A 25,588-nucleotide genomic window follows, 5' to 3' on the forward strand; every position below is an offset into this window, starting at 1 on the left:
ACTTTAAAGCCCTTGGTTGATTTTGAATGAATTCTTTGTGGTTCAAAAGCTGTTGCAAAGGCCCAGATATAAACTACCCAGTAAATCCTTGAGCCTGCAAAGACACCATAGGTGCGCTGTGTCCTCATTAGTGTCTGAAGCTGCAGGCCATACTCAAGTCTCCTCCTAGATGTTAAACACAACATGAGCTAATTTATGATAATATATAGATGATGAGCAATTTCTTGGTAGGCATGGAACAGCATTTAACTTTAAAGTGTGAATTTTATGCTGGGGTGTTAGCCATTACTGCTAGTTAGAAAGATTTATACTTAAAATTGATTAATTAATTAAATTAATATTTAATTATAATTAAGCATTATGTGTAGTAGTTCTATTCCTTTTCTTCGATATTTTGATGAATTGAAGTGCTACATGCCGAAGATCCTGATTTTTAAAGTGCCATAAAGTAATTTAAAAAAAAAAGTCTGGAAGAGACTTTGCAGAAATCTCTGTGTAATAATCATGTATAGCCTCAGCAATAATATTGTTGACAAGCATTTTGCAGTAAAATTCAAACTTTGTTACATCATTTAGCACAAATGCATTCTTCATGTGATAGTGAGAACGGGTTTCTGTTCTGATTTTTCTGATGATTTTTTAAGATTCAATTATAATAATATATTGTTGGAATTGACTCCCAAAAGAGGTACTGAAATAATTTCACACCTTAGCTACTCTCCTGGGATACTCTGATCAAGAGGCCAAAATTTCAAAAATGCGCAAAGTCCCGTATAATTTCAGCCTGCTCAACATGACCAGATATGGGTGCAGAAAATAGCAATACACCATTTGGGGTTTTTGTGAAATTCTGAAATATGTTCCCGTTGCATTTCATAGCCTCGCTACATGGCAGAGGTTTATCAGCTCTTTTATCATCCCATTTTGGTGGTAGGATTCACGCTGCCTTGTGAACTTTGGAATGTCTTTCCTCCTGGTATCACCAGGCTCCGGGACTCCCTCACTGGGGCAATTGGGGTGAGGAGCTGGGGTTCCTCAGAGACCTCATCAGCATGGTGGTGGGAGAAGGCAGCTGGTCCCTGCGAGGCTCTCCTGGGAGCTATCACTCACGAGATGGCCTATTGCTTATATGAACAGTATCCAAAGTTAACTGAGGCCCTGTGCCTTTCCACGAAGTCTGTGTATTCCTGTGCCTGCTTATGTGGGAATATACAGCATGGAGGTTTCCATCCTTCTGTCTCCACTGGAGGACTTGGTAATTTGACACCAGACCTCTTCACCCAGGTGTCTTTTGTAGGAATCAAATTTCCTTCCCCACGGGGAAGAACTGGAAGGAGACTGTTAGTTTCAATGAATTTAGCATCATTGCTCCACCAGCCCCCTCTCTGCTGTGTTACTATGAAAGGAGACAATTTGGCTCCAAATGACTAATGGGATTCTTGAAAAAATTTCAGTCTTTTCTCAGGTTATTGAGACTATACCTGAGGTTAGTGTTACTAATTCATAATGACCTTCCATGTGGCCTTTATAGACTGAAATTTCTGTGCACGTTAGTATATACTGAGTAAAAATATTGCTCTCAAATGATAAACTGTGTTTATAGGCAACAGGGCAAAACATTTAGCTTCTGTTTAAAAAAAAAAAAAAAAAAAGCGCCAGAAAGAGGGCATTTATACACTTTTAACGAGTTTTGAGCTTGCCAAAATCTCTCAAATTGATCCAGAGGTTTGGAATGAAGAATTATCATTTGAAGACGAACAATGTGAGTTCTGCTGCAATTTCAGTAGTAATCCCCAGACCTGTTTTCTTTATGTCATGAAAACTTTAGAAACATAAACAGTGCTGAATTGCCACTGGTACTGAATAATTTGGCTTTTATTGTTGCCTGCACTCTTCTTGTGTTCAAGAAAATAATTTAATACTTATTAATAAATAGAAGGTAACTAAAGATGACTGTGACCTAGTCTGTTGAAAATTTCTCAGTACCTTTAATTTGTTAGTAAATTAAATATATTTTATTTAAGCAGAATCATATATACAGTATATTAACTTTTTTTTTCCAGGCAATCTTTACTCAGCACAGAAAGGCCAGATGTATGGGAATTGTAAAAAATCAGGATATGCATAAAAACTGTTCAAGTGCATAAAGCAGCCCCATCTGGAAGACATCTAACAGAAATGAAGTTGTACAAAACCATTCCATTGATAATAAAGCTAATTTTTATGGGTCTGACAAGTATGTAATTATGTTCAGTGGTGCTTTTCAGATTTTATCACAGTCAATAAACCGCAGTGGTAATTTCATTCCCATTTGACATATTTACATGGAAACATTTGATTGGAGGAATTAGTAACCCTGAAAGCCTTGATAGATATGTTTTAATGATCTGTGACCTCCGCAGTCCCTCATCTGTTTATTGTTGCAACAGGCGAGAAGTCGTTCCTCTGTGACCTTTGTGGCTTTGCCGGCGGGACACATCATGCCCTCACCAAGCATCGGCGGCAGCACACAGGTCAGTAAAGCTGTCTTTACTCTTGGCTATATTTTCCCCAGCAAGGGAGTCCCTCTACACTGGGGAGTAACACAAGTCAAATAGCACGTTACAGCACAAATAATACATCGGCTCATTGTTTGCTTTGTTTTTCCTCGTTTTTTGTGAAATTGGTATGCCCAGGGTCTGCATCAAATCTGTTAGCTGGGAGTTTGAATAATTGCTTTGGGGGGAGTGTGGGGGGGTATTTTTGGTGGGTTTAGGCTTTTTTGGGGTTTTTTCTGAATTAAGTAGAATTATGAAGACTGGCTTTCTTCTTTCAATGACTACTAAGTCTACTAATTTTTTTTTTTCCAAGGCCCAAATAGATTACCTACTGTGAAGATTTTGCAAGAGACTGCTAGAAGGTCCCTGGGTGAAAATTTGAGAATACATATAAATTAATCAATTTTTTTGGACTGAAGCATAGTTGAAAGCTAGTCTTGTTTCAGTTGCCCTTTTTGTAATTTTAAGATAGTTTGTAATTAATAGGTGCAACTTTAAGAGTTACCACATGGCTGGCATGTAAAGCAAGATTTCTCTCCCAGAATTAGTAAAGCTTTCCTACCACATGGTTATAAAATTTTAATATCAGACAAAATTAAATTGGTTCTTAGTTTCAGAAGACCAGAAAAGGTGTAAGTATTAAACATTTATTAATACATTCTACCTTAATTGTGCTTTTTAGTAGTTCCTTGTAAGTGTTTGATTATTTGAATAGTTTCTGTTCAAACAGACGTAGAAGTGTTGCTGTTTAAACCACTGTAGTTTTTTTGTTTTACTGACTATCATGAGGATAATGTAATATCATCAGGAATTGCTGTGTGAGTTAAGTGACCATTGTCTAATGTACAGTGGAAAGAAGTGGCTAACAAATGAGAAGCTATAGTTGTTACATCATCAATTTTCCATGGATTTTGTAAAGGGATCACAGTGGGAGATTTTATTATGTCCCTGTATAAACTAATCTTCATTCAGGACATATACCATCTAAATGTGTAATTTCCTGGAGAGAAGCTACACTTTCTTGAGAGCCTGAAGCCATTCTTCCCACCCTGTTTTCAGTTTATTTAAAGCAGCCATATTTGGAGGAGATTCTGATGCTTTAGAAAGGTGGGCTTTTCAGTGCTGGTCAGGCAATATCTTGAAACAGATAAGCACTATATATACATATGTGTGTGTGTGTGTGTGTTGGGGGGGTATATTCAGGGCCAAAATTTGCTTGCAAGTCTAGTTAGTAATGCTACATTTTTTTAGAATTTTTTTTCTGATAACAAGGAAGATAAATTTGTGGAAGATCACTGTCACAGTCACTTCCCATTCGCTGCAGGAAGTTTGTATTTTTCGGGTGACCAATAAAAGTAATTTAACAAATGCAATAAGTTATTATTACACTCTGAATGAGAACGTGAGCAATTACAATTACAGGAATAGAGGCTGTATGCTTCAGTTGTAATTAAAGTTTCCATTTTTCTAGAACTTTGAAGCATTTTCACATGTCGGCACAAGTTTAACAAATGCAGGCTAAGAAATTGATTAACTAATTAATTAATTTTAAGCAAAAATAAATAATTGTTATCAAGAGGATAGGAAATACCTTTTGTTTTTCATTGTCCTGCCATGTGATACATTAGGATCTTGCTTATACCTAGGACTCACAGTCTATGCAGCCATGCAGGTGGTAAACAGCTGTTTCAGGATGGGGATGTAGGAGAAATGTAAATTCTTGTATTTACCCTTCTTCTCTGTACTCGTGAGTGCAGATCTAGTTTTTCAGAAATGTAAGCCCTTATCATCAAATATATATATATTGCATCATTAGACCACCAGCCAAGAGAAAAAAATATTTTATTTCCTGATTTGTGTGCAAAATTAGGCTAAAAATATGGTGTACTCCTGGTGTAAAGCTGTCCAGGTTTTTGAAGGCTTTTTTGCCCTTCTTTTGCCAGTGTGGTAGAGGCTTCTTGTGCTATGATCACAGGGATTTACAGGTTATAGATCATGAAGCTTGCATCTAGCAAGCATAACTTTATATTTTATGTCAGGACTGGAGGCTCGTTATTACTTTGCTATTAACTTTATACTATATAGGACAGTATCTCAGAGGCAGAGGGATCTATCTTTTTGGCATTTATCTGCCTCTGTGGCACAAACAATCAGAGATGATTCTTTAGCAGAAAAATTATCTGTACCTTCTATTTGTTTCAAGGAGAATGACACAATCCACCTTTGTTAGCATTGTTGCACATACATGGGTTCCACTGTATTTTCATCCAGTGCTCAACTTTTTCTCAGTCATTAGCTGCATGCACTACTCCTAGTACCTTTCTTTGTACCTTTTTTTTTTTTTTTTCTCTGTCCCCAGTTGGCACAATTTTCCCAAAGCAGAATGCCAAAGCAAATTATGATCAGGTTTGAAAGGGATAGGTATCAAAAATAGTCTAAATGGCTTAAATGATTCCCTACTGTAATACAGCTGTCTAGGGGGCTGACACAGAACATCTCCCAATCCAAGATTTACATCTATCACCTGTCACAGGCCCATAATTCAAGGGCAAATGAACAAATCCTCACATGTAGTTAAGGAGTCTTAAGCAACGTAACAAGTCTCCTCTCATCCCAGCCTCAAGGCCTGAGATGTCCTGACACCCCAGAGATATGTTCACCTGCTGGTAGAGATTTGACACAAGAGAAGACTGGCTGTAGGACCAGCCATTTAGACTTTTGATACTCTTTATTCTGGTATTTCTTACTCTGTTCTTCTCTTTTTAGATGAGATTCTTTCTTTGTACCTGGAGAAATGCCTTTATCTTGTGAAAGATGCATTGTCTTTTGAAATATTACAGGGGCTTGAAGTATAACTTGGTGTGAAAAAAGCTGGCAGAATCTGGCCCTTGGTCACTCTTGCAGCAAACTATGCAGACCACTTCAGGGAATAGGATGTTATCCCTTGAAGAGCTGTTTTTGGTTTTGAATGAAAAATACAGCAATGTTAAACTGAAAGAAGAAGCCATTAGTTTTAAGACTTGAAAAACTTTAGTACTTAATATATTTGTAAACACGATGCATCTGCATAAAGATTTCCTTGATATAGGCCTTCTCAACTGTAAAGTAGGAACAAATAATTTCACCTGTCGAGAGATTCCTGGTGTTTTACTAGTTGATATTTTTATTCTCTTTTGAATATGTCATGTCCTTGATGATGACGTGGTCCTGTGAGAAACAGACACTTTGGACAGAGAATAAGTGAAATCCTTGGCTGATTTTGTCCTGGGAAGATGTTCCAACATTATGTTATGACCTGAGTGCACCTTCTTCCAGTCCTATTCTGCAAGAATCTCTCTCTGGTATTCTGAAAGTCTTTCACTGACGATGAAAATATCCATGGCCTAAACTTCTATTTTGTGGATTGAAGCAATGGCAGCTAAGGGAGTGGTCCAGAGTTTGACCAGAATTCTATCACACTGAGAGGATTGCTTACATCTCTGTCTGCCAAATGGTTTATAATAGGCACTTATGGCTGCCTAGGCTGTGATAAACTCTTAAGAAACTTGGACTGCTCGCAGCATCAGCTGGTGCTCTGTGGTAAATAAGGGAGGTTTGTGGTGCTTCAGGAACATAGATGCTGTAGTTCTGGTGTCTCAACAAGTCTGGGAAGAAAAGATTTTGTGTTTTGAGGCATCCTGAGGCCAGTTTTTTTGATTTGTATTTTGTTCCAGTAAGAAAATCTTCCTGGAGATAGTTTTTGCTGGATTTAGAGTAAATTGAATTATGCAAAGAATTAAATGATTACCTGAATTTTGTAACAAAAAAGGGTAAATAACCTCTAAATCAGACACCAAAAATAAACAAACACACACACATATACACATACAAGAAGCATATAATAGCACGTAATTTAAATATTTCGCCTTAATCATGATCAACCAGGAAGATACATAACAGAGAAAAAACAAGCAAGGGTAATTATTTCTGGCTTGAAATGAAAACATGGAAACAATTCCTAATTTTAAAATGTCTTTTCTTTTATATTCTTGGTCTTACTGTTCTGCTCACCTCCTTTGTTTGCCCATTCTTGTACAAGTTTCCTAGTAAACTTCCATTTTGTGCTGTAGTAGCTGTCTCAGTCCGACACTGCTGATCAGTCACAGCCTGTGTTCTCTTGCATGAAATCCCTTTTTTAATATTGGTTAGTACTCCTGCAAATTTCAAAAACCCCATCCTTATTTTCTACACATCGACAGTCTGCATTTGCTTCCCATGTGTTGGTTGTGGTGGGATCTTCCCTGGGATGATAGAAGTACATCACAGTAGTAAAGTAAGTACACTTACTGTGTACTTCTGTGGCAGTCACCATGAACCTATGGAACTGCTTAAGGAGATCATGTCTTTGTTCAAATATTTTCATGCATTTTTGAAGATGGTAGCTTATATCGTGCAGAGCACTGTTTGTATGATTGCTTCTGCTCCCTCATTTCAATCTGGCACTTCTCAAGACATTTATAGGTCAATGTAATAAAGAAAGAAAATTTAATAATATATGTGTTTTTATCCAGATGAGTGACTCACTTTGTGTTTCTATTTCTCATGTGAACTGCTCTTTGACTTTAATGTGTAGTTACATTACTCGGCATTGAATTTAATGTATAATGTAGCCTATTCCCTTCCACTTCCCCACTACAGCTTAAAAAAATTATAATGTTGAATACCACAGGAAATGTAGCACAGTAAGAAGACTTATTGCTCTTTTCAGTGAGAGAAGAGATGAAATTTGAAGAGCATCTTTGTTGTTTTCCCTTTTCTATTTACATTTGTAGCAGATTGGTGAATTGTTTACAGCAAACCTTTGACTGGCAGAGACACCAAAAACCTGGGGTTTTAAAATTTTCTCCCACCTAAGAAAAAATTGTCTAGTAGCAAGAGAAAAAGAAAAAACTTCAGTTACTGGGTAGCAGCAGCTTTAATAACTGCTTTTATATACTAGTGCTCCCTATGAACTGGCCCTTTAGTCATTTTTTTCCCCCAATTTTTGATTTTTGGAGCTCAAATTTTCCATATCAGGTGACTTAAACAACAGATGCACTTCAGAAGTTGGTTGCAGTATTCTCAAAAATGCAAAGCCGTTTCATTTATAACCTGTGGTCAGAAAATTGGTCAGAAGACATTCACTGGTAGCTTTTTGAAAGTGCTTGTGTTAAAAACAAAGGAAACCCCCATAAAATAGGTCCCTGATCTTAGAATGTGTGTCCTTTTTTGTTCACCCATGGAGCTTGTTGACCATTGAATCATTTTGGGGCACCTATCCTTTTTTTTTAATGGGGCTTGCTTTTGATAAAGGTAGAGATGGTGAGAGACAGACAAGTCTTCTGTAATGGTAATTGGGGGGGGGTTGGGGGAACGGGGGCGTGATTTCATGTTTTTACCTTTATTGGTCTTCAAATATGTAGGCTTTGTCCTTACGACTATGGATATACTAATTTAAAGTTATTACATACTCTTTTAAAAAATACTATCAATACTGATATTTTTATTTGTATAATTTTAATTTTGTATGAATTAGAACCTTGACTGGGGATGAACAAGAGTCCTCTTGGAATTTTTAATGGCTACCTGTATTAAAAGAATTATGTTTATTGCCTGAAATGTCAGGGGGCAAGAAAGGTAGAAGGAAAACTAGGACACAATGACTGATTAGAAGCATCATGGCCCATAGATAGGGAAGACAAAAAATTCTTAAATCAGTATGTCTGTGGAAAACTTTAATAAACAAACAAACAAGCAAACAAACAAATAAAAGTATTCCTGCTGCTAATATACTTTTCAATATCACCCAATCCAAAGAAATACCTAGTTGTCTTTTAGGTTCTTTTTCAACTATACTGATTAACCTGGTTAATTTTTCATAAAAATACTATTTCTTACGTACAGCTGCGAAGAATTACTGGCTGTGCTAGGCTATCTTTTTTCCTCCCCATTTAGTTGGCTTTTGTTGTGTGTTGCTGCTGTGATGTATTTTCTGTCAGGTGAGATTTACACGTAGTCTACTTGACAGGAGCAGTTAGCCACAAGGATTTCCTAAGGAGAAACTTCCTGGAGCAGTGGGCAAGGATTATCATTTTTCTTACGGTCACGATGGAATTTGCAAGCCCTCCTGGCTTCAACGGGCCCTCGCTCAGCTGTCAGCCGCACTGGCCCTGCCCTGGCACAGCAACAAACCTTTACTTGATCCATTCCCCCCTGAATGGCAAACTGAAAATCTCCTTTCAGTTCAGATCTGCCTTTTTCTACAAGAGGGCAAGCTGGCAAGTGCATTTTAAATGAAAGCAGTTAAAATAAGTATGTATGTTATCTAAAATACCTGTGGCTTAACTACTTAGGCTTGAAAATGTTGCTATCTTCTTTAATGCTAGATGATAAAATAAATCAGAACGGGAAATCTTCAGTTCAAGAACAGGTTACGTTGCTAGGGAGTCTGTGGCCTCCCAGAGAGTTTAATTGAAGCAGCAGCCACTACCATGCAAGCTGCTGGGACAATCAGCTTCTCCAGAGCAGAGTGTCAGGGTCGGACAAGAAAACCCCATTTGGGGCAGGAAAGACATACTTTCTAGCAGTCTCAATTTGTCCAGCATAGAGGCTTCGGCTTTGTGTCCTGCCCCTTCACCTTTCCTTGTCCCATGAAACAATAAATGAAAAACATTGGCTGGTATTCTCTCCCGCAGCTGCTAAAAGCAATTATTCCAACTCTTTATGGAGCTTTCAGAAGCCACCCTGTTGTCTTTCAATCCCACACTAGGGGCTTTTCAGGCCTTGAGGACCTTGCGTATCTTTTTCCCTTGGGAGGAAAAACCGCAACAATCTCCAAGAATGAAAAATGCATATTTCTCTCTGTTCTCAGAATTCTGGCAAAGTCTGTTTCAAAATCTTCAGTGTCTCATGCTATAAGCAGCTTGAAAAATTTGTCTTTGAGGCACGGCTATCTGGGAGTGGCCTTTTGCTTCTGATTGCAGAATGCCGCTCTTACTGATAGTCTTATGCTAGTGGTGTGTCTTCTGTCAAATTGTACCTGCTAATAGGCTTAGGGTTCAATTTTGAAACTGCCTGTCCTAGACCTCTGAACAGTCTACAAGGTACATATCTGTCCCTAGAAGTTTTCAACCAGACTTCTGAAGTCAGGGATGTTGATTCCTTATGTAGTTTTTAGATAAATACTTCTGAAGGCTTGCACACTGCAGTGAAGATCACCTAATTTAGGAGCTGGCGTTTGTCTTCCCCATACAAAGGAAACCTGTTTCCTCCCTAAATGGCCTGTAAACCCCACAGAATATTTCTGTGGCAGCAAGTTGGAAAAATGGGATGCAGGTGTCTTAGCCAGTCATCACGGTGTGTGTATCGGTCATGAGGTTTTGTCTTAGTGTCTTTTAAGGGGTAGACTCCTCCACTGGAAGGAAAAGTATTCTTTTCACATTATAACTTAGACAATAAAGATTTTTACCTTTCTTCAGTTAGTAGTCCTCTAAAAATTTTCAGTGCACCTGCACGTTCAGCAGAGATTGAGTTTTAGTCTTCTGAAAATATTGTCCTAGTCTAGGTTTGGTGATTGGTTTTCATTCGTTTGTTTTATTTTCATTAACCTTTCAAGTCCTTCTGCTGATAATTGGCCTAGTGTTCAGAAAGTATTCACAAAGGCAGAAGACTAGCGGGCAAGGTAGGGGGAATGGAGCACAGAGTTCTGGTTCATATTCTCAGTCCCAGGTTATTTATGTTTTTGAGAGAATAACATTAAAAATTTAGGTTGGAGATGAAAACAATCTTTCACCTGGAAATGTTCCTTTCTGAGCAGGTGCTGAATACAAGCATCAGTATGATTTTCCACCTTCTGCCTCCCCCAGTATTGCTTTTGGGGCTGTTCTTGGCCCAGCCTGAAGAGAAGGTGTAGTGTGAGAGCAATGCTTGTAACCTTGTTACGGTATTTTCAAGTAATAAGACCCAGTAACAAGGTTACTCTGTTTCAGTGCTGTTCTTTCTCCTCCTTTTTGCTGATGTGTAATTCTACATGGGAAGTCAGCTGGATACTGATTTGTTTCTCTTATATTTTGCAATTAATGTGTTGCATTTGGAAATTTATGTTGCATTTGGTTTGCTTTGTATACCTGGGCTAAAAGCTGTCTAAAGGAATATGCCAGAAATTGGGCTTGTCTTCCTTTTCTGTAGATGAAAACTGATAATCTTCTCTTTTCACCTTCTAGGAGAGAAACCATTCAAATGTGATGAGTGTAACTTTGCTTCCACAACACAATCACATCTGACACGGCATAAGCGTGTCCATACTGGAGAAAAGCCTTACAGATGTCCCTGGTGTGACTACAGGTAATGAGTCATTAACTAAAGCATGATGAGAGAAGGGTTAAGGTGATCAGATGAGGTTCATTTGAAGTCACCAATAAAAATACATTGCCATTAAAACGCCATCAGGGCAGCGGTAATTATATATTACATTAGGAGCTAAATTTAAAAACTTAGTCTTCAGTATTTAGGTATTACTTTATAAAGAAAAACAAATGATGGGAAACCTTTTAATGGTGACACTACAGTGCTAAGCTACAGTTTCACAGCTGCTCCAGTATCTGTTGGAATTCTCCGTGGTGAGGCTGCTTATCTACATTGCCTTTTCAAATCAGTTGCGGTTTTGAAATTTTTCTTGAAGGAAGAGTTCTCTAAAAGGCTTACTAGCCTAAATACTCACTAGACACTTATTAGAACTGGAAGTAACTGGAGCTAGTTACAGTTCTCCAGAGTCTTGTTGTTCTGCTCTAGTTTTCCTTCTTAGCCAGGGTGTTTGGATGAGAGTTGGCCATAGGGTTGGTTGCAATGCAAAGCCTCCTTTGTTACACCACTAAAACCCATCCCCATGTTAGGGCAGTAGATTAAATTTAGAAGAATCACATGATTGAACAGCAAAGATTACTTTTGATGCTTATCATCTGTGTCGTTGGTTCATTATAGACTATTTATTAAATGATCTCTTCTTAAGTGAATCTTTACTCTTAAATACAACTTCTTCTGCATTCTTGAATACTTTTAATACCTTGCAGTGAGGGGGCTAGTGTATGTGTACTATAAAGGAATCCATAGAATATTTTATGGGCAATTTGCAAGAGTTGATGTTCAAAAAGTTTTTAAAAATCAGCATTATATTTGTTAAATCGCATATGATTAGGTGTATGTGTTGTGATGCCTGCACAAAAGAGAGGAAAGTTAAACATTTTATTATGCCACTATAGCATTTCTTATTTTCTTTTCATGCTGAACATACAACTGTATGTTCATTCAAGTTTTAATGTAGTTTCCTAAATCAAGACTATATAAGGAAACCTATCTGCTCTAATAATACCTGTTTTCATGCTATTTATAGCCTATTTTGCAGAAAACTCTTGCACAGAAAGCCTCTGCATTGGTCACACATTTCCTGTACAAAACTGCTTGTTGCATTGTTTTGTTTGTGTGGGGCAAATGTTCTGTGAACTCTTTTGTACTGAGCACCCATTGAATCATACTCCAGAACTACAGCGAACTGAACTTGATCACCTTGTGGTGGGAGGGCTATGTTTCCATGCTGCTACCTTAAGAGTGCCCCTGCTTTCTTTATATTTTTCTTTAGAAGCAGGAGCAGTTTGGTGAGCTTTTCAGTAAGTTATCTAAGAATTAAAGGTGGTTTGCCTCAAAGTCGTTGTGTTAAAAGGTCTGTGTTGGGTGAAGTGAGAGCATATAAGCATTAGTTTGACATGATGTGCTGCATTGAAGGTACAAGAAATGCTGTCTTTAATGCCGTGTGTTTGAGGACACTTCATCTTGCGGTCATCCACTTTTACTGAATCATCCCAATTGGCAGGAGTAGTTTTATTACAAAGCTAGGTAATGAGAGGTGGGTTACAGTGGCTTTGAGCTCCTTGGCTTGAAGACCCAAGAGACTGGGAGCGTTGTAGATGTGAATCAGTTTGGGGTTTGTCACAAACACCCAGTGAATGAGTGATGAGCTTCCCTCACTCAGGAGACAAAATGCATAACCCAGTGCTCTGTTCAGATCATTTTACTTTGGATAAAGAGTTTTCAGTATGGGATATAAATTTCAAGAAATAACAAGTTTTTTATGAGTATTTTATTATACTGGAAATTATTAGAGAAGATGCAAGCATAACTTATTTTATCAGGATTAGCAAGAAATATCTGGACATGCCCTGTTTTTATATTATTGAAAAATAAATGTTTCATGACAATAGAATGTTAGTTTCCATCCTTCACAAGCCAGTTTTGACCTAACCTTTGGAGGCTGATCTCTGCAGATACCAGCTGATGAAGCTTTGATTCTGCAGGAAATGTGTTCCAAGCTCAGCTGAAAAACATCTGGTAGGGATGCAGGAACCAGAGCTATGCTGCTGCTGCTGCAAGCTCATAGGGGCAGTGAGGCACTCTGTGTAGCTGCAGTGGAGCCCGTAGAGGGGCTGCTGTATTTATTAGCTTAGCAGTCCTGCTTGTGCCTGCCAGTTTCCACAGTCCTGGGATATTCGCCAGCCTTGTTGGCAAGTATGTTTTGTTCTCTATCCACCTCTCTCTTCATTTTAAACTACAATTTTAAGGGAATCACATGGTACCTCCTCTTCAAGTCACCCAGTATTTCTCCTGTAAAGGAAAGTTATTAGCAACCCTGTAAATAACATTGTTTGCACCAGTTCAGCAGATGGTGTGTAGTCTTGCAAGTGTCACCTACAGCAAACTTTAAAATGAAGATTTTAAAATCCGCTGATCTAGTGATAAAAATCACCCCCATGTCTAGTGGTTGAGATCTCATTGTGATGCTGTGAGCTCGGCCCTTGCACTGTAAGTTCATCCAGACTATTTCATGTGTTTCATTTCAACTGTTTAGTGTTGCTTGGCAACTGCAGACTCTTTAATGAGCCTTGTACTTTCAGTGAGGTTGAATGTTCCTCTTTTTTGTTGGGGTATGGAGGAAAGTATTGTTAGTGCTAATATAAAGTTTTCTTTCATTGATATCTTATCTCTGTTCTATAAAGTAGTTTGAGACACTTGAATTAAAACAGTGGCTAAGTACAAGATATTTAAACTATTCCCATTCAGCTCATTGCTGCTCAGAGTATTCTTGTATATCCTTGACTTCAAGCTTTTCAATTCCTCAGCCTGAAATTGTGAATAACCGTCCTGCAAAAATTCTGGCCAGTCTAGTGAGTGAAAGGCTAGATAACCCTGGCTAGAAGTACAGAAAAAGGGCTATTAGAAGAAACTAATCTGAATTTAGGAACTGTTATAAGCTTTATAAACTGAAGTGAGATCGGCTGTAAGATACTGTGGGGAAAAGAGTGATTTTGGCTGCGTGGAACAGAAAAGGCAATTTATTCCCTATATAACACACAGCATGAGACATTCTTTTCTTAACTAGAAAAAGACATGAATGAATGTGGTTTTCTGAAGGGAGTAGTAAACTAACTTAGCATTTTTAGCTCACAAGTTATAAATTCTCTATAGTATGCATATGCTTATAGTCGTACTTCAGTATTCTTGGGAAAAATGTTCCCTTCCATCTCTATTTTTTGTACTGTGACCACTTAATATTTATTTTTGCCTCAATCTTTTGTATTTTGATGACAAAGAAAATAACATCTGCTTTTCGATGCGACTTCCAGTAACAATGATAATTTGAAATTTTTTTTTTCAGTCTAGTTTTTAAAATCCTTTAGAAGGAAGCAAAATATAATATTCTTAGACACAGGAATTTACTTGTATGTTTGGTTATATATTTTTCACATTTGTGCTTTTAATTTTTCAAATTGTGTTTTCAAATAGTTTTCCCTATTTAGATAAAAATATGCATGATTTTCCTTTGCATTTACTTTTTCAAATCACACAGCATGTCTCTCCATTCTTAAGTCAATGTGCTTTGTCATACAGAAATATTCATTCACCCTTAATTAATGTTTAACCTAATTTTATAATACAGAATTGGTCTCACAGGGCCCTGAACCACCATTACTTATGCAATGCTTATTTTATATTTCTCAGTCGTTTAAAAAAGATGTGTTATGTGGCTGAACTTTTCAGATGACACTATCCTGGAGTTACACTGACAACAATACTGTTTGCGTTTGAAAATGGGCACAGTAAGCACTGAAGAGCTAAAACATCCTGAAAATGAACAGTGCCTGTGACACAGGTTTCTGGATCTGTTAGTTGTATAGGCTGTGGACAGACTTTCTAAACCTGTACCTGAATTTGACCTGACTGCGGAAGTGAAAAATTCCCCTAAGTCTGATGATGTCAATGAAAGATGCAAATATACAGCATTTTCAGAACTAAACTGGTTTTGTGCATGTGTCTAAGAAAGAGAAATCTCATTTATTCATATATACAGTTTTAAATTTAACTCCCATTTGTTGTGACTTTCTATGTAACTGTCACAACTTCTCAGGCAATTTATGTTCATAGCATGTGTGAGGGGGATTTTTCAGTGAAATGGATCTGAGTTACATGAAAGGGGGCATGCAAAAGGCAGAACCCTGCTTTTCTCGCATGATCAAATTTGTTGGATTACAGTGCTTGGGAGAAGCACTGACATAGTTTCATGATTCAGAAAGAGTATTGCTGCAACTTTGATCACAAGAGCGTGGGACTGATATTATGTTAATGTGCTTCAGGCCATCCCTCTGCTGTGATTAAAGAAAATAATTTTCAGTTCACTGTTCATTTTGCACAGAGTACCCGTGGTGGTGAGAGAATGGAGGGCAATATGCAGGGGTGTTCCTTAGCCACAGATAAGAAGGTGTAGAAGTTGTATAAAACAAACAGCCAGGCCAGCAAAACAGCATGCATTCCTTTTTATAAAGTATGTGACTTGTGAAGGATGTCTTACAAGACTGAGAATAAATAGCATACATTTTTAATATAATTATGTAAGCTAAAATAAATATTTTACATTTATTATGCATAATAAAATAATTAGACAACATTCTGTAAGGGATTATGGCATCTGAAATTCCAACTGCAGACGGATTCATTGCATATTTTCAGCAGCAGCAGCATGACTTAGGGGGAGTTAACTCCACAGGGGCTACTTTTCTTTTTTTGGACAGCATCCCTAGGGAGTTCCTATTTCTGTCTGACTTACAGTATCTGTTCATAGGTTGTAAAGACAGGTTTATAACACACTCCAGGATTTGCACCTAAGTCATAAGAATGTGCAAAGTAAGTGTTTTCTCTCTGTTTATTTTGGTGAATTCAATAACTTTTAGGTATGATTACATCAGCTGTGCATTATTCCCTTGTTACATCAAGGATAACTAGGGACTACTTTACAGATGAGGTAACAATACATACTAATTCATAGCAGAACTGAAAGGCTGTTAAGGCAAATTCTACATGAAATGATGAAAACAGTTTATTTATCATTAAAACATTAATATCAATATTCTCTTTGTAACCAGTGAAATTTAATATGTCTGTATAGGAAATAACTAGGTTATACAACTGTATAGGCTGATGAGGATTCCAGGTGGCAACCAGCACTGCACTGTGGGAAAACACTTTTATATATATATATATCACAAAGGCAGAATTGGAAAAAAATGGTGCATATACTTTGTACAAATACAAAGTTGTTAAGGAAAATAATGTATGTATGTAATAGAGCAAACAGGGCCTTCAGGAAGTACTTCAGCTTCTGTTGTGTTCAGCAGCAGGAGTTGAGGCTATCCAGTGCCTTGTGCTAGCAGACTTATAAACAAATGAAGATAGAAGTTTAGACAGATATTCTGTCAGTGCATGCACGCAGTTCCCAGATGAAAACTCAGAATATTATTCCCCCCTTAGTTTTTAATAAATATTCAGATAAAATATTTGGAAATATTTCTGTTAACCTGGAATAAAATATGCTGTAGAATTTAAGTCTTTAAAAGAAAGATAATCTGAAATAGAATTTAGATACAGTTGCAAAACCACTTTAATTATTCTAGCGAATACATGGCATACAAAACAATGGTCACCACTATTCCCTTTTGTAATGTTTCTGTGGCTTAAAACCTCTTTTATTCACCTAAGTCATAGCGTATAGTTTATGTGGTAAACTCAGAATAAAAATATGCAGTGTTGTAGTAGTGCACAATGCAGATCAGCTATCAGGTTAACCAGCTTAAGCAGATGTAATTCCTTACATTCCAAACCAGAGAGCACACAAGTAATGATGTGACCCTTGCTTGGACGTGTCTGCACTGTCTGCACTGAGTGAGAAATGGTGTCTCTGCAATTTTAGACAGTCATTGGTGGCAGTGTATAAAAGAAGTTAGGCTCCCTCTGTCAAAGCTGTCCCTGTCCAATGTCACTGCCTGCAGTGCTCAAGAGAATGTGTGTGTACCAGGGAACACATTTGTTTCTAAGCAAAGGATAGGTGTACGAGCACACACGTGGGCATTGGCATGTGTAGACTTGGTGACTGTGGTCTGCAGTAAGGCTGCTGTGTTAAGAGGCCTTGGCACAGCATGGAAAACTGTAATCATTTTATGAGGTCCTCCATATTCTGTAGTTGTAATTAATAGTACAGTAAATGCACTCTACTTGTGCATGGGTAATATGGAGTTTTACTGATTTTGATGACTCATACTTGTTAAGGAAATTAATCAATAATTCTAATTCTATGAGCCTTGATACTGCTTGTTTGTTTGTTTGTTTGTATGTTTGTTTGTTGGGTTGGGTTTTTTTCCCCCTCTTACCACTCTAACAAAGAGGAATTAAAAATAACCTTTTTAATTCAATGGATCTGTAATTCTCATGCTAACACTGAACTTGGGACTTCAAGGATCTGCCCAAGAGGTGAAGCAATTGCAAACACTGATAGTATTATTCTAGTCTCATTTGGATTGAGTACTTTGAAGAACAACTTTTAAGGGATCTACTTAAGCCTGAATGCTGTGCTAGAAGGAGACTGCTGAGTTTAATGTTACTGAGACTTGAAGCCATTTTGACATCAATGTAAAAATTAATATCTGGTTTCAGCATCTCTGTTACAGCCTGTTGTGATCCTAGGCCAGCACTTTGTCGTTTGTTCATGCTTCGATTTAAGTTCTGAAAAAACATTATCAGGCTCCTGATTTCTTTCAGTAGTCACTGTCTTTCCCTTACTGTTCAGTTTGGGCTTTGTTCCTAAATGTTTCTTAGCCAGCCCCTTCCCTGCTGAACTGATGCTGTTTTTTCTGAATCAGTATCCAAGACACTTAACCCAAAACCTTGAAGTATTTGGTGTCTAGGAGATATGAATAAGACCACTTCATGCAGTGGACAGATTAATGTAACGAATGTATTCTTTTATCACAGTTTATCTTCTTTCTGTCCTCACACTTCTTTTTTGCTATCATATGTAATCATCACTGTCTTATCTGTTCCTCTTTCTTAAAGAGCATAAATACGTTATCATAAATACATGTGTATTTATATCTAATATATACTTAATACATGTTTATCAATCTGAAACACTAGCATATATGTCAAATTAAAATAATCTTGAGTATGTTGTATGTTGATAGTAAATAAAATTTTAGTACTAACCTCAAGATGAACAGCAATGCTATGGTCCTAATATAGCTTGTAGTAGCAAAAAAACTTGTAATTTCCTGTTCTTACAGTGCTTCTGATAAAAAAAGTACAGTGAAGATTTTTTATGTCTACAAATAAACTTGAATTTGTTAGAGTGGTTTGTTCTAAAAATAATCATTAGCATCATAACTTAATTAATGTGAGCCTTTTGTGTAAGGCAAATTTTTAAAAAAGACTAAAACAACTGTATATGTTTTCTTTGGTCTTACCTATTAGCAGAGAATAAAAGAACGAATTTGTTTCTTTTGCCATTCCTTAATCCCCAATCCAGTCATTATAAAAGGGCCAAAGCTATCTTTATGGGTGATGAAATCTACCAGGAATTATTATTATTATTGTTATTACTGCTTGATGCCATTTAGCTATGTGGCAGGTAGCTAGCAATCTGAAAATACTTTGGTAGCATTACAGATCTCCACAATGAAGTTGGTAGACACAAGCCTGTTGTGTTGTGTGGGGTTCATTCTCCAGGCTATGTGGCTACTACCCAGTAAAACAGGTTCCTGTGTTAATGCTGTCTTTGTGACAACTTTCCCTCTTCCTCCTTCATATGGCATACAAAACGAATTAAAGTCTGGGGAAGTGACAGAAAGCAAATTCTGTTCTGAAGTTCCAGAAAGAGGTATACTCTAGTGCAAGGGGAAGAAAGGGAAAGGGTTTTTTTCTGTTTAAAGTCTGATGAAAATGAGATGAAGAAAAGAATTGCTGAAAAGCAAGTGAAAGAAGGGAAGAAAAAAGCTTTTGTGTTTGAGAAAAGCTTGCTACTTAGAAACTTCTAATGCATTAGAAATGGTGAGCAATTTTCCAGATAAATTTGGCATTGTTAGACATTCCTGATGTATTAAAGCTAAATAAAATTCCTTGCGCATTCCAACAGAGTTGCCCTTGTCCCTGTACCAGCTTCTGCCCAAAATCTCCTAGAGTGGTGTGTTGGGGCACTTTGGGGACTCAGGTACCAAAGCCTCCGTCACTGCCACAGGGCTCCCAGCCTCTGGAGTGGAAGCATGGGCTCCATGCACCAGGCTGGCAGCTCTGCAGTGTGGCTGGAGGGTGTTTGCCAGGCTCCACAATATGATGTGGTGGATTGAGGCTCTGGGGCAGCATCAGCACCTGGGGTTTGGAAGTCTGGTCCTCCTGGCCAACCTCTTCCCAGTGCTGTGGGGATCCCCTATGGGCTGAAAGCTCATCTCTGAGAACCTCAGCTTTCTGCTTTGGAGAGAGAGGCATTTGAGATTTAGGAGCTCAGAGTCTGAAGATGTTGCTTAGAACCTTTGGGTTCAAAGTTGCTGCTCAGTGTTGGCCAGTAACAGGGAGAGCTTGTTTCAAAGTTTGCATTGTTGCATTTTCTCCTTCCTGAGCAGCTGGGAGAAGGTGGTGCATTGTCCATAGGAAAATGTAGCATAAGGAAGACAGGCCACTTGGTGTACAACAGCTCACCTTCCCTAAAACCATTTTGCAGTCTCTGTTGTATGGTGCTTTTACTTTCTTCTCATCAGTCATGGATCAGGGATCCCTATTTCCCTTGAGGCTTTACGTACAAAAAGACAGTCTGGAAAGGAGCCTGTTGTTCTGTTCTAACTTACTAAGTTGCATATTACAGCTATTATGTCCCTGGTGGGGATGATCTTTGTGGTTTTGTTAGGCCTGTTGAGGTCTGAATAACAGCCATAGATATAGCTGAGACTTCTTTGGGAATAACCAGCATATAAAGCACTCAGTTTTGTTATAACAAAGAATGGAGTGCTGCTCTGGTGTTACCTTTCTCTCTTTTAAAATGTATTTTAAAATGTGTTCTTTTAATAATGGAAAAAGAATTAAGGGAAGAAAATACATACGAACACAAGGTTGTTCTACATTCTTGGATGTGTTGGGTCAAGTTACTTCTTACTTTGTGTCTTTAGAGAAAAGAGGTTGGTACAGCACTCCTCATCTCCTCCTCAGCAAGTTAAATATGCTGAGGCTTAGTGTGCCTAATGCAATGGAATAAGCTAATGCAACACTGTTCTCCTTTCTCCCACCCCCATGGGCCAGGGGATTGGAGTGGAGACACTCATTGATGTTTTCCCACCTCCTTCTGTAAGTGCACAGGTTTTTATCCTGGATTTGTTTGTCCTTCCACTTAAGCAAACTTCCCAGCTCGCTGTGGTTCCTAGACTATAGGTCCACACCCATATATCCACATTTTTAAGTAATGCTTTAAAGTAATACTTCTCCTGGTGTTCTTCAGCATTGCTATCTTTTTATATTTTTAGTAATGTTATAAATTAAAACACACACAACTAGAAACTCTGCATTTCATAATACTCTAAAATTATCTGTGTTATAATCCTGTGTTATAATCAACATATCTAGTGGTTCTACTGATACCATAAACTGCCTGAACATCATCCTCGTGGTTCATTGTGATATTGCTAATACCCCTTAAAATACAATATTTATTGTTTTGTGTTTGTAATTTCCATGCATGCTCCTTCAATCCCAGTTCAAGATGATTATGTATCCTCTCTAACAACTGTAGCATGGGACATCATTTATTCTGCTACAAATCCCATGTGGAATGTCTTCTCATACTGAACTTCTTGAAAACATTTCTGTTTTGAAATTTTGCATGCGCAATCTACAGGGCAAACAATACTTAGAACCATTTTGAAGTTGTAGAAGGTATTGTAACTATTAAAATCAATTCTTAAGTTCTGATGGTGTTTCATTAGAAAAATATGGTATTTCAGACATCTTTTTGTTAACGAGCTCAAGTACAGAGAACAATTTTACATTAGCAAATTTTGGAGATCTCTTATATAGGTATTCTAACATAAAAACAGCCATTAGTAATTTATTTCTGTTTCAGGAAAAAAGATGTATTTTTAGTTCAGAAAGGCAATTTTTTTTTTAAATCAGTTGATGAGGATTGTTTTTTAGCTTTCTGTCCCTAACTTTTGTGAGATTTGTGCCAGGCCATCCATCCATCTTTCACCCATTTTTTAATAACTTTTTAAGCTGTTGGCCAGTTTTGGTGAAAGTTGACACCCTGTAGTAGCTGCTGAGATAAACTGAGTTCATGTTTCCTGAAAGAGGTGGATGTGGAGAGGAGTAAAAAAAAGTCACAGAGAACCAGTCAGGCAAACTTCAGCTGTCATGCATTCTTCTCTCTTACAATCCAGCCTCACCACTCAGAACAACTGTTTTTTCTTGAATGAGGATATCCTGAAGGAATATGTTGGGGATCTGTTGTTGTTGCATCGGTGCATTGTGAGATTTAGTGAACGGGGCATTAATGCATAGGAAATCATGCTGCAGATGGTACAATGCTCGTGTGTCAAAGTATTGAGTCTCAAATTAACTGTTTGTTGAAAGTTACCAGGATAAGTCCTTTTTTGAAGTTATATTTAAAAGGCATTTTTCAAAGCATAAGGATGAGACCCCCAAAAGCTGTGTTTTTCTTGAGAAAAAAAAAGATCATTTGGAAAAGACTTATACCCAGGAGATAGAGACCAGTGACATTTCTTAGTGAATAGGAAGAAGCTTCCCACTGTGGAGAAATTATTCCACAAGTGCTTTTTTTGACACTTCCTGTTTTCACTAAGTCATTCACTGATGAACTGATATATTCATAGATCTGTATAGATGTATTTACTTCAGGAGAAGAAGCAAAGTTTGAAGAAATGGTAAGATCTTTTTGCATGTTATTAGTGATACTGAGCATCCATGAATTCTCATCTCACTTGGGGTCCAGTGGCTCTGTGCCTATTTTAAATTCAGCCTCTTCATTTATGTGACTAAATGTGACTTTCATCACATTTTAATTTGAATTTTAATTACTAGTCTTTAAGATTTTGATCAGCACTAATAAATTATAGCACAGTCATATGGTATTTAGCTGATTGATTTTTGCATGCTGAAATATAGTCATTTTGAAGAGCAGTAAAACTTTCAAGCAGAAGAAATGTTTCAAAGATAAAGAAATTTGTATTGGATTTGTTCATTTGTGTCAGACCAGAGAGAGAAGTCCTAAATGTGAGCCCTTGTGAGGGCAAAGCAGGTGTTTACTATCCAGTCTGTTTTCAATAAATTCAGTCACATCCAGTCAGGCAAACAAGGCCAGCGAATGCAGCTTTTGGGATAGCTTTGTGTTTCCTGGTGGTGGTGCAAGAGGAGAGAGATGAGAATACAGTATTGGGTGATGGTAGCTCTCTTGATACTCTGCACTGCAGAACTGGATTCTAAAAGGCAAATACAGCATTTATTTACTGAGTTCTTGTCCACCTGTATCTGTTCCTGGCTTCCTCTTTCATTTGGGTGTTTTTTCTCTTAGAAGTCTACAACATAACATCAGGAGAATCTTTATTTTCTATTCCTGCTCTGAAGTGCCTATTTTTAGTTTCAGTTCACCAGTAGCATGGCAGGAGTACTGTAACAGAAAGGATTACAACTAAGCCCCTCTCCATCTAAGCATCTCTGTTCCACAGCTCAGTTGGGAGTTCAGTTCTCACTGTCTGGAAAGTGTATACTGTCACAGGGTTGATACTATAAAACAAAAACAAAGGCACTGGATAAAATCTTGGCTCCACTGATGTTACTCACATTCCCTTCATGTCCTAAGTGAAGTGACAATTCTCACCTGTCATGAAGGTACTTGCTTCTTAGGAAGGAGAGAAATGGAAAGCCAGGAAGCTGGCAGCACCTTCCACAAGACTGTATCCTGAACAGCAAAAAAAAGTTCAACTAGGCAAGTAAGTTGTAGGATTGAGAACCCAGTTATTTCTACTTTCCACTTGATTTTCGGAGAGGATCCCGATCTCCTAAATCTTGCCAAAAGACATCTAAATCCAGAAGCATCTACTCCTTTTGGAGTTTCTGTTTTTCAGTTCTCTCTTTACTTGAGTTTCCAAGTTCCTGCACAACTGAGTGAAATCACTGAGGCATGCTCAGAAGTCTTTGTCCTGGGGAAATGGCTATGTCTGCCTCAAGACTTTTGGTACATTTTTTAGGCAAACAGGCCCCCCTTCCAGTATTTTGGGGTAAGTGTTAGAGGCCTGAATATTAGACAAGTCAGGATTCATTTAGTTCATAATGAACTGCTGTCTGCAGCCTTATTCGAGTTATTGTTTAGGATTCTCAGCTGAAAGGGCAAAGGACAAAGTGTTTAGGAGCCTGTTTGGATTTTCTAAGAAAATTATATCGGGAACATAACTGAAAACAGAAAAGTGTTTCTGAAAGCAGGGATTAGATCTGCTTTTGGCTCCTGGCAGTTCCTTGCTGTCTGGTGGCAAAGTTTCAAGAAGAAAGAATTGATGCACGATATTTTGTGCCAGCTAATATACTTTCCTAAGACAGAGAACAGAACTCAGCCTTCCTCAGGATAAAGGCAGCCCTAAACTTGGGAGTTTTACTACCTCGAAGGGTGGAATAATTTCTAGAAAGTTAGGGAAAACATTGTTTCCTTTTCCAGAGCAGATTAGAGCTTCTAATGCTTCCTGTTGGTAACCTACCTCTTTCTTTAGAAACATTAGATACCTAATTTGTGCAAATGTTGAGACCTGTATCAGTTCTTTATTAAGTCCACTAATTGTATTGTTAATCTGAGTGGTCATGGAGGACAGACTAGATTGCCATCTCGTACTGCCATGCCCAACAGTGCACCTAACCAGAAAGCTTTCTACCCTGTTTTACTGATACCCTGTCTCCCAAACTTGTCACTACTCTTTTGCCTATTTTCTGATTATCATGTCCTTCTCATTACTTAAAACATAGTTTTTCTGAGGCCAAGACCGTTGTTTCTCTGTACAGCAATTGGCATGTCATTATCCTGTCATGCTGTCCGCTCAGGTCAACGTGCTGTGCAGTGAGAACGTACCAGCTTTCTTGGAGCTACTTTTTGATTCATAAACATAGGATTGCATTTTACCAGAGGAATACAAGAAAGCCTGAACTGTTGTGGTGAAACCTTATTGTTGCCAGGGCTGTGATATTGTTTAAAGACTAAAACCTCAAAGAAGGTATAACAGCTGAGAGCCTGCATTCAGGTTGAAGTGCAGTACCAGTGCCTAATTCCCATAGTCTCCTTAGAAAGTCTTATCTCTCCTTTATGGGCTTGTAGTCCAATACCTTTCATGAAAATCAAATGCATATAAATACAATTTTTCAAATATATATGCAGTCTTAAGTGCCATTAGAATCAGCCTTGGCTGGATTAGTCTGTTTTTGTTTTTAAACCTGACCTTCAAATGTCTCGCTAAACCTGTCTCGCTAAATACATTTCTGGGTGCTTTTTTTTTTTTTTTTTTTGCTTTGTTTTTGGAGATTGTGTCATTGTTATATAGCTAGAGAAAGGGTAGTAGTGAAAGCAGTGTATCTTGGAATGCAAGTGGAACTATTTAGACTCTCTTCTTTAAAGAACAGTTTCTTTCTCTATACCCATCCAGTTCTTAGAAAGGAAGGAGCTCAGGATATTATGAGCTATATTCTTCTCTTGCTGTTCACCTCATGTTAGTAAGCTGCTATTCTGCAAACCCGTGGAAATACCACTGAAACATATAGACTACTTCTATCTCTGCAGCAAAAAATCCTAAACTGTATACATCTGATAACAAAAAGGAAACAAATACAGATAGATAGATAATTTTTTTCCCCCTAAATTTCTATTATTTACTTAATTTATAATTACTTTTGGAAAATACATAGATTGTTTATAATAGTTGTAGAGTAGACTCTTGTGGCCTTTAAGGAGGCATGTGGATTAATGACGTCTCAAAGAATTGTTTTACAAGTGTGCTGCAGCATTTTTAGAATGAGTGCTTAGTTAAGTAGTCACTAAGGGCATGTTATTCACATAGGCATCTTTTTTACCAAACCTGTCTATTTTTTAATTATCTATGCATTCTGACTTGAATCGCTAAGGTCCTTTCATATAGGTACATATAACATTAAGCTTATGAATAGGTCCAGTTGTTCTAAAGTTAGTAATGTTCCCTAGAATCACGTACTGAATTAGCTCTTTAAGGGCTGCATAACTATGATGCAAAATGGATTCAAAGGAATAGTTTGGTTTTATATAAAAGATGAGGAGTGCAGTTATTTTTTGGTGGGTTCTGTTTGTTTGTTTTTAGTTTAAGAGTGCAATATATGTTTTCTTTAGCTGTAAAAGCACAATCAAGGCAACATGATAAGTGAGTCAGTGTTGTAAAAGTAAAACTAATTTTGCCTTCACTCACATGAGCTATAGAAGGAGGAAGCTTTATTGTCCCTAGGAAGGTGATAAGGCAGAGTAATTGTATATTATACTGTCCTGGAACATCTGCCTGAAGACTGTTGGAGCAATTCATCTATCATGGACGATACAGCATGTTTTGTCTTTCTGCTTTAACCCATCCCCACTGCTGGCCTGCACGAAGGTTTTGATAGGGACT

At 37.7% G+C, this 25,588-nt stretch overlaps 1 protein-coding gene across 1 annotated transcript in view; it reads left to right on the top strand.

Moving 5' to 3' along the window:
• ZNF407 (zinc finger protein 407) overlaps positions 1 to 25,588 on the top strand; it is a 337,541-nt gene that overhangs the window by 197,890 nt on the left and 114,063 nt on the right. The window contains exons 6-7 of the mRNA XM_040073187.1: positions 2,430 to 2,513; positions 10,778 to 10,898. Of these exons, the coding sequence (XP_039929121.1) occupies positions 2,430 to 2,513; positions 10,778 to 10,898 (205 nt within the window). The remainder of the gene's footprint in view (positions 1 to 2,429; positions 2,514 to 10,777; positions 10,899 to 25,588) is intronic.

The sequence above is a fragment of the Hirundo rustica genome, chromosome 1, assembly GCF_015227805.2.
Source record: "Hirundo rustica isolate bHirRus1 chromosome 1, bHirRus1.pri.v3, whole genome shotgun sequence".
NCBI classification, from domain to species: Eukaryota; Metazoa; Chordata; class Aves; order Passeriformes; family Hirundinidae; genus Hirundo; species Hirundo rustica.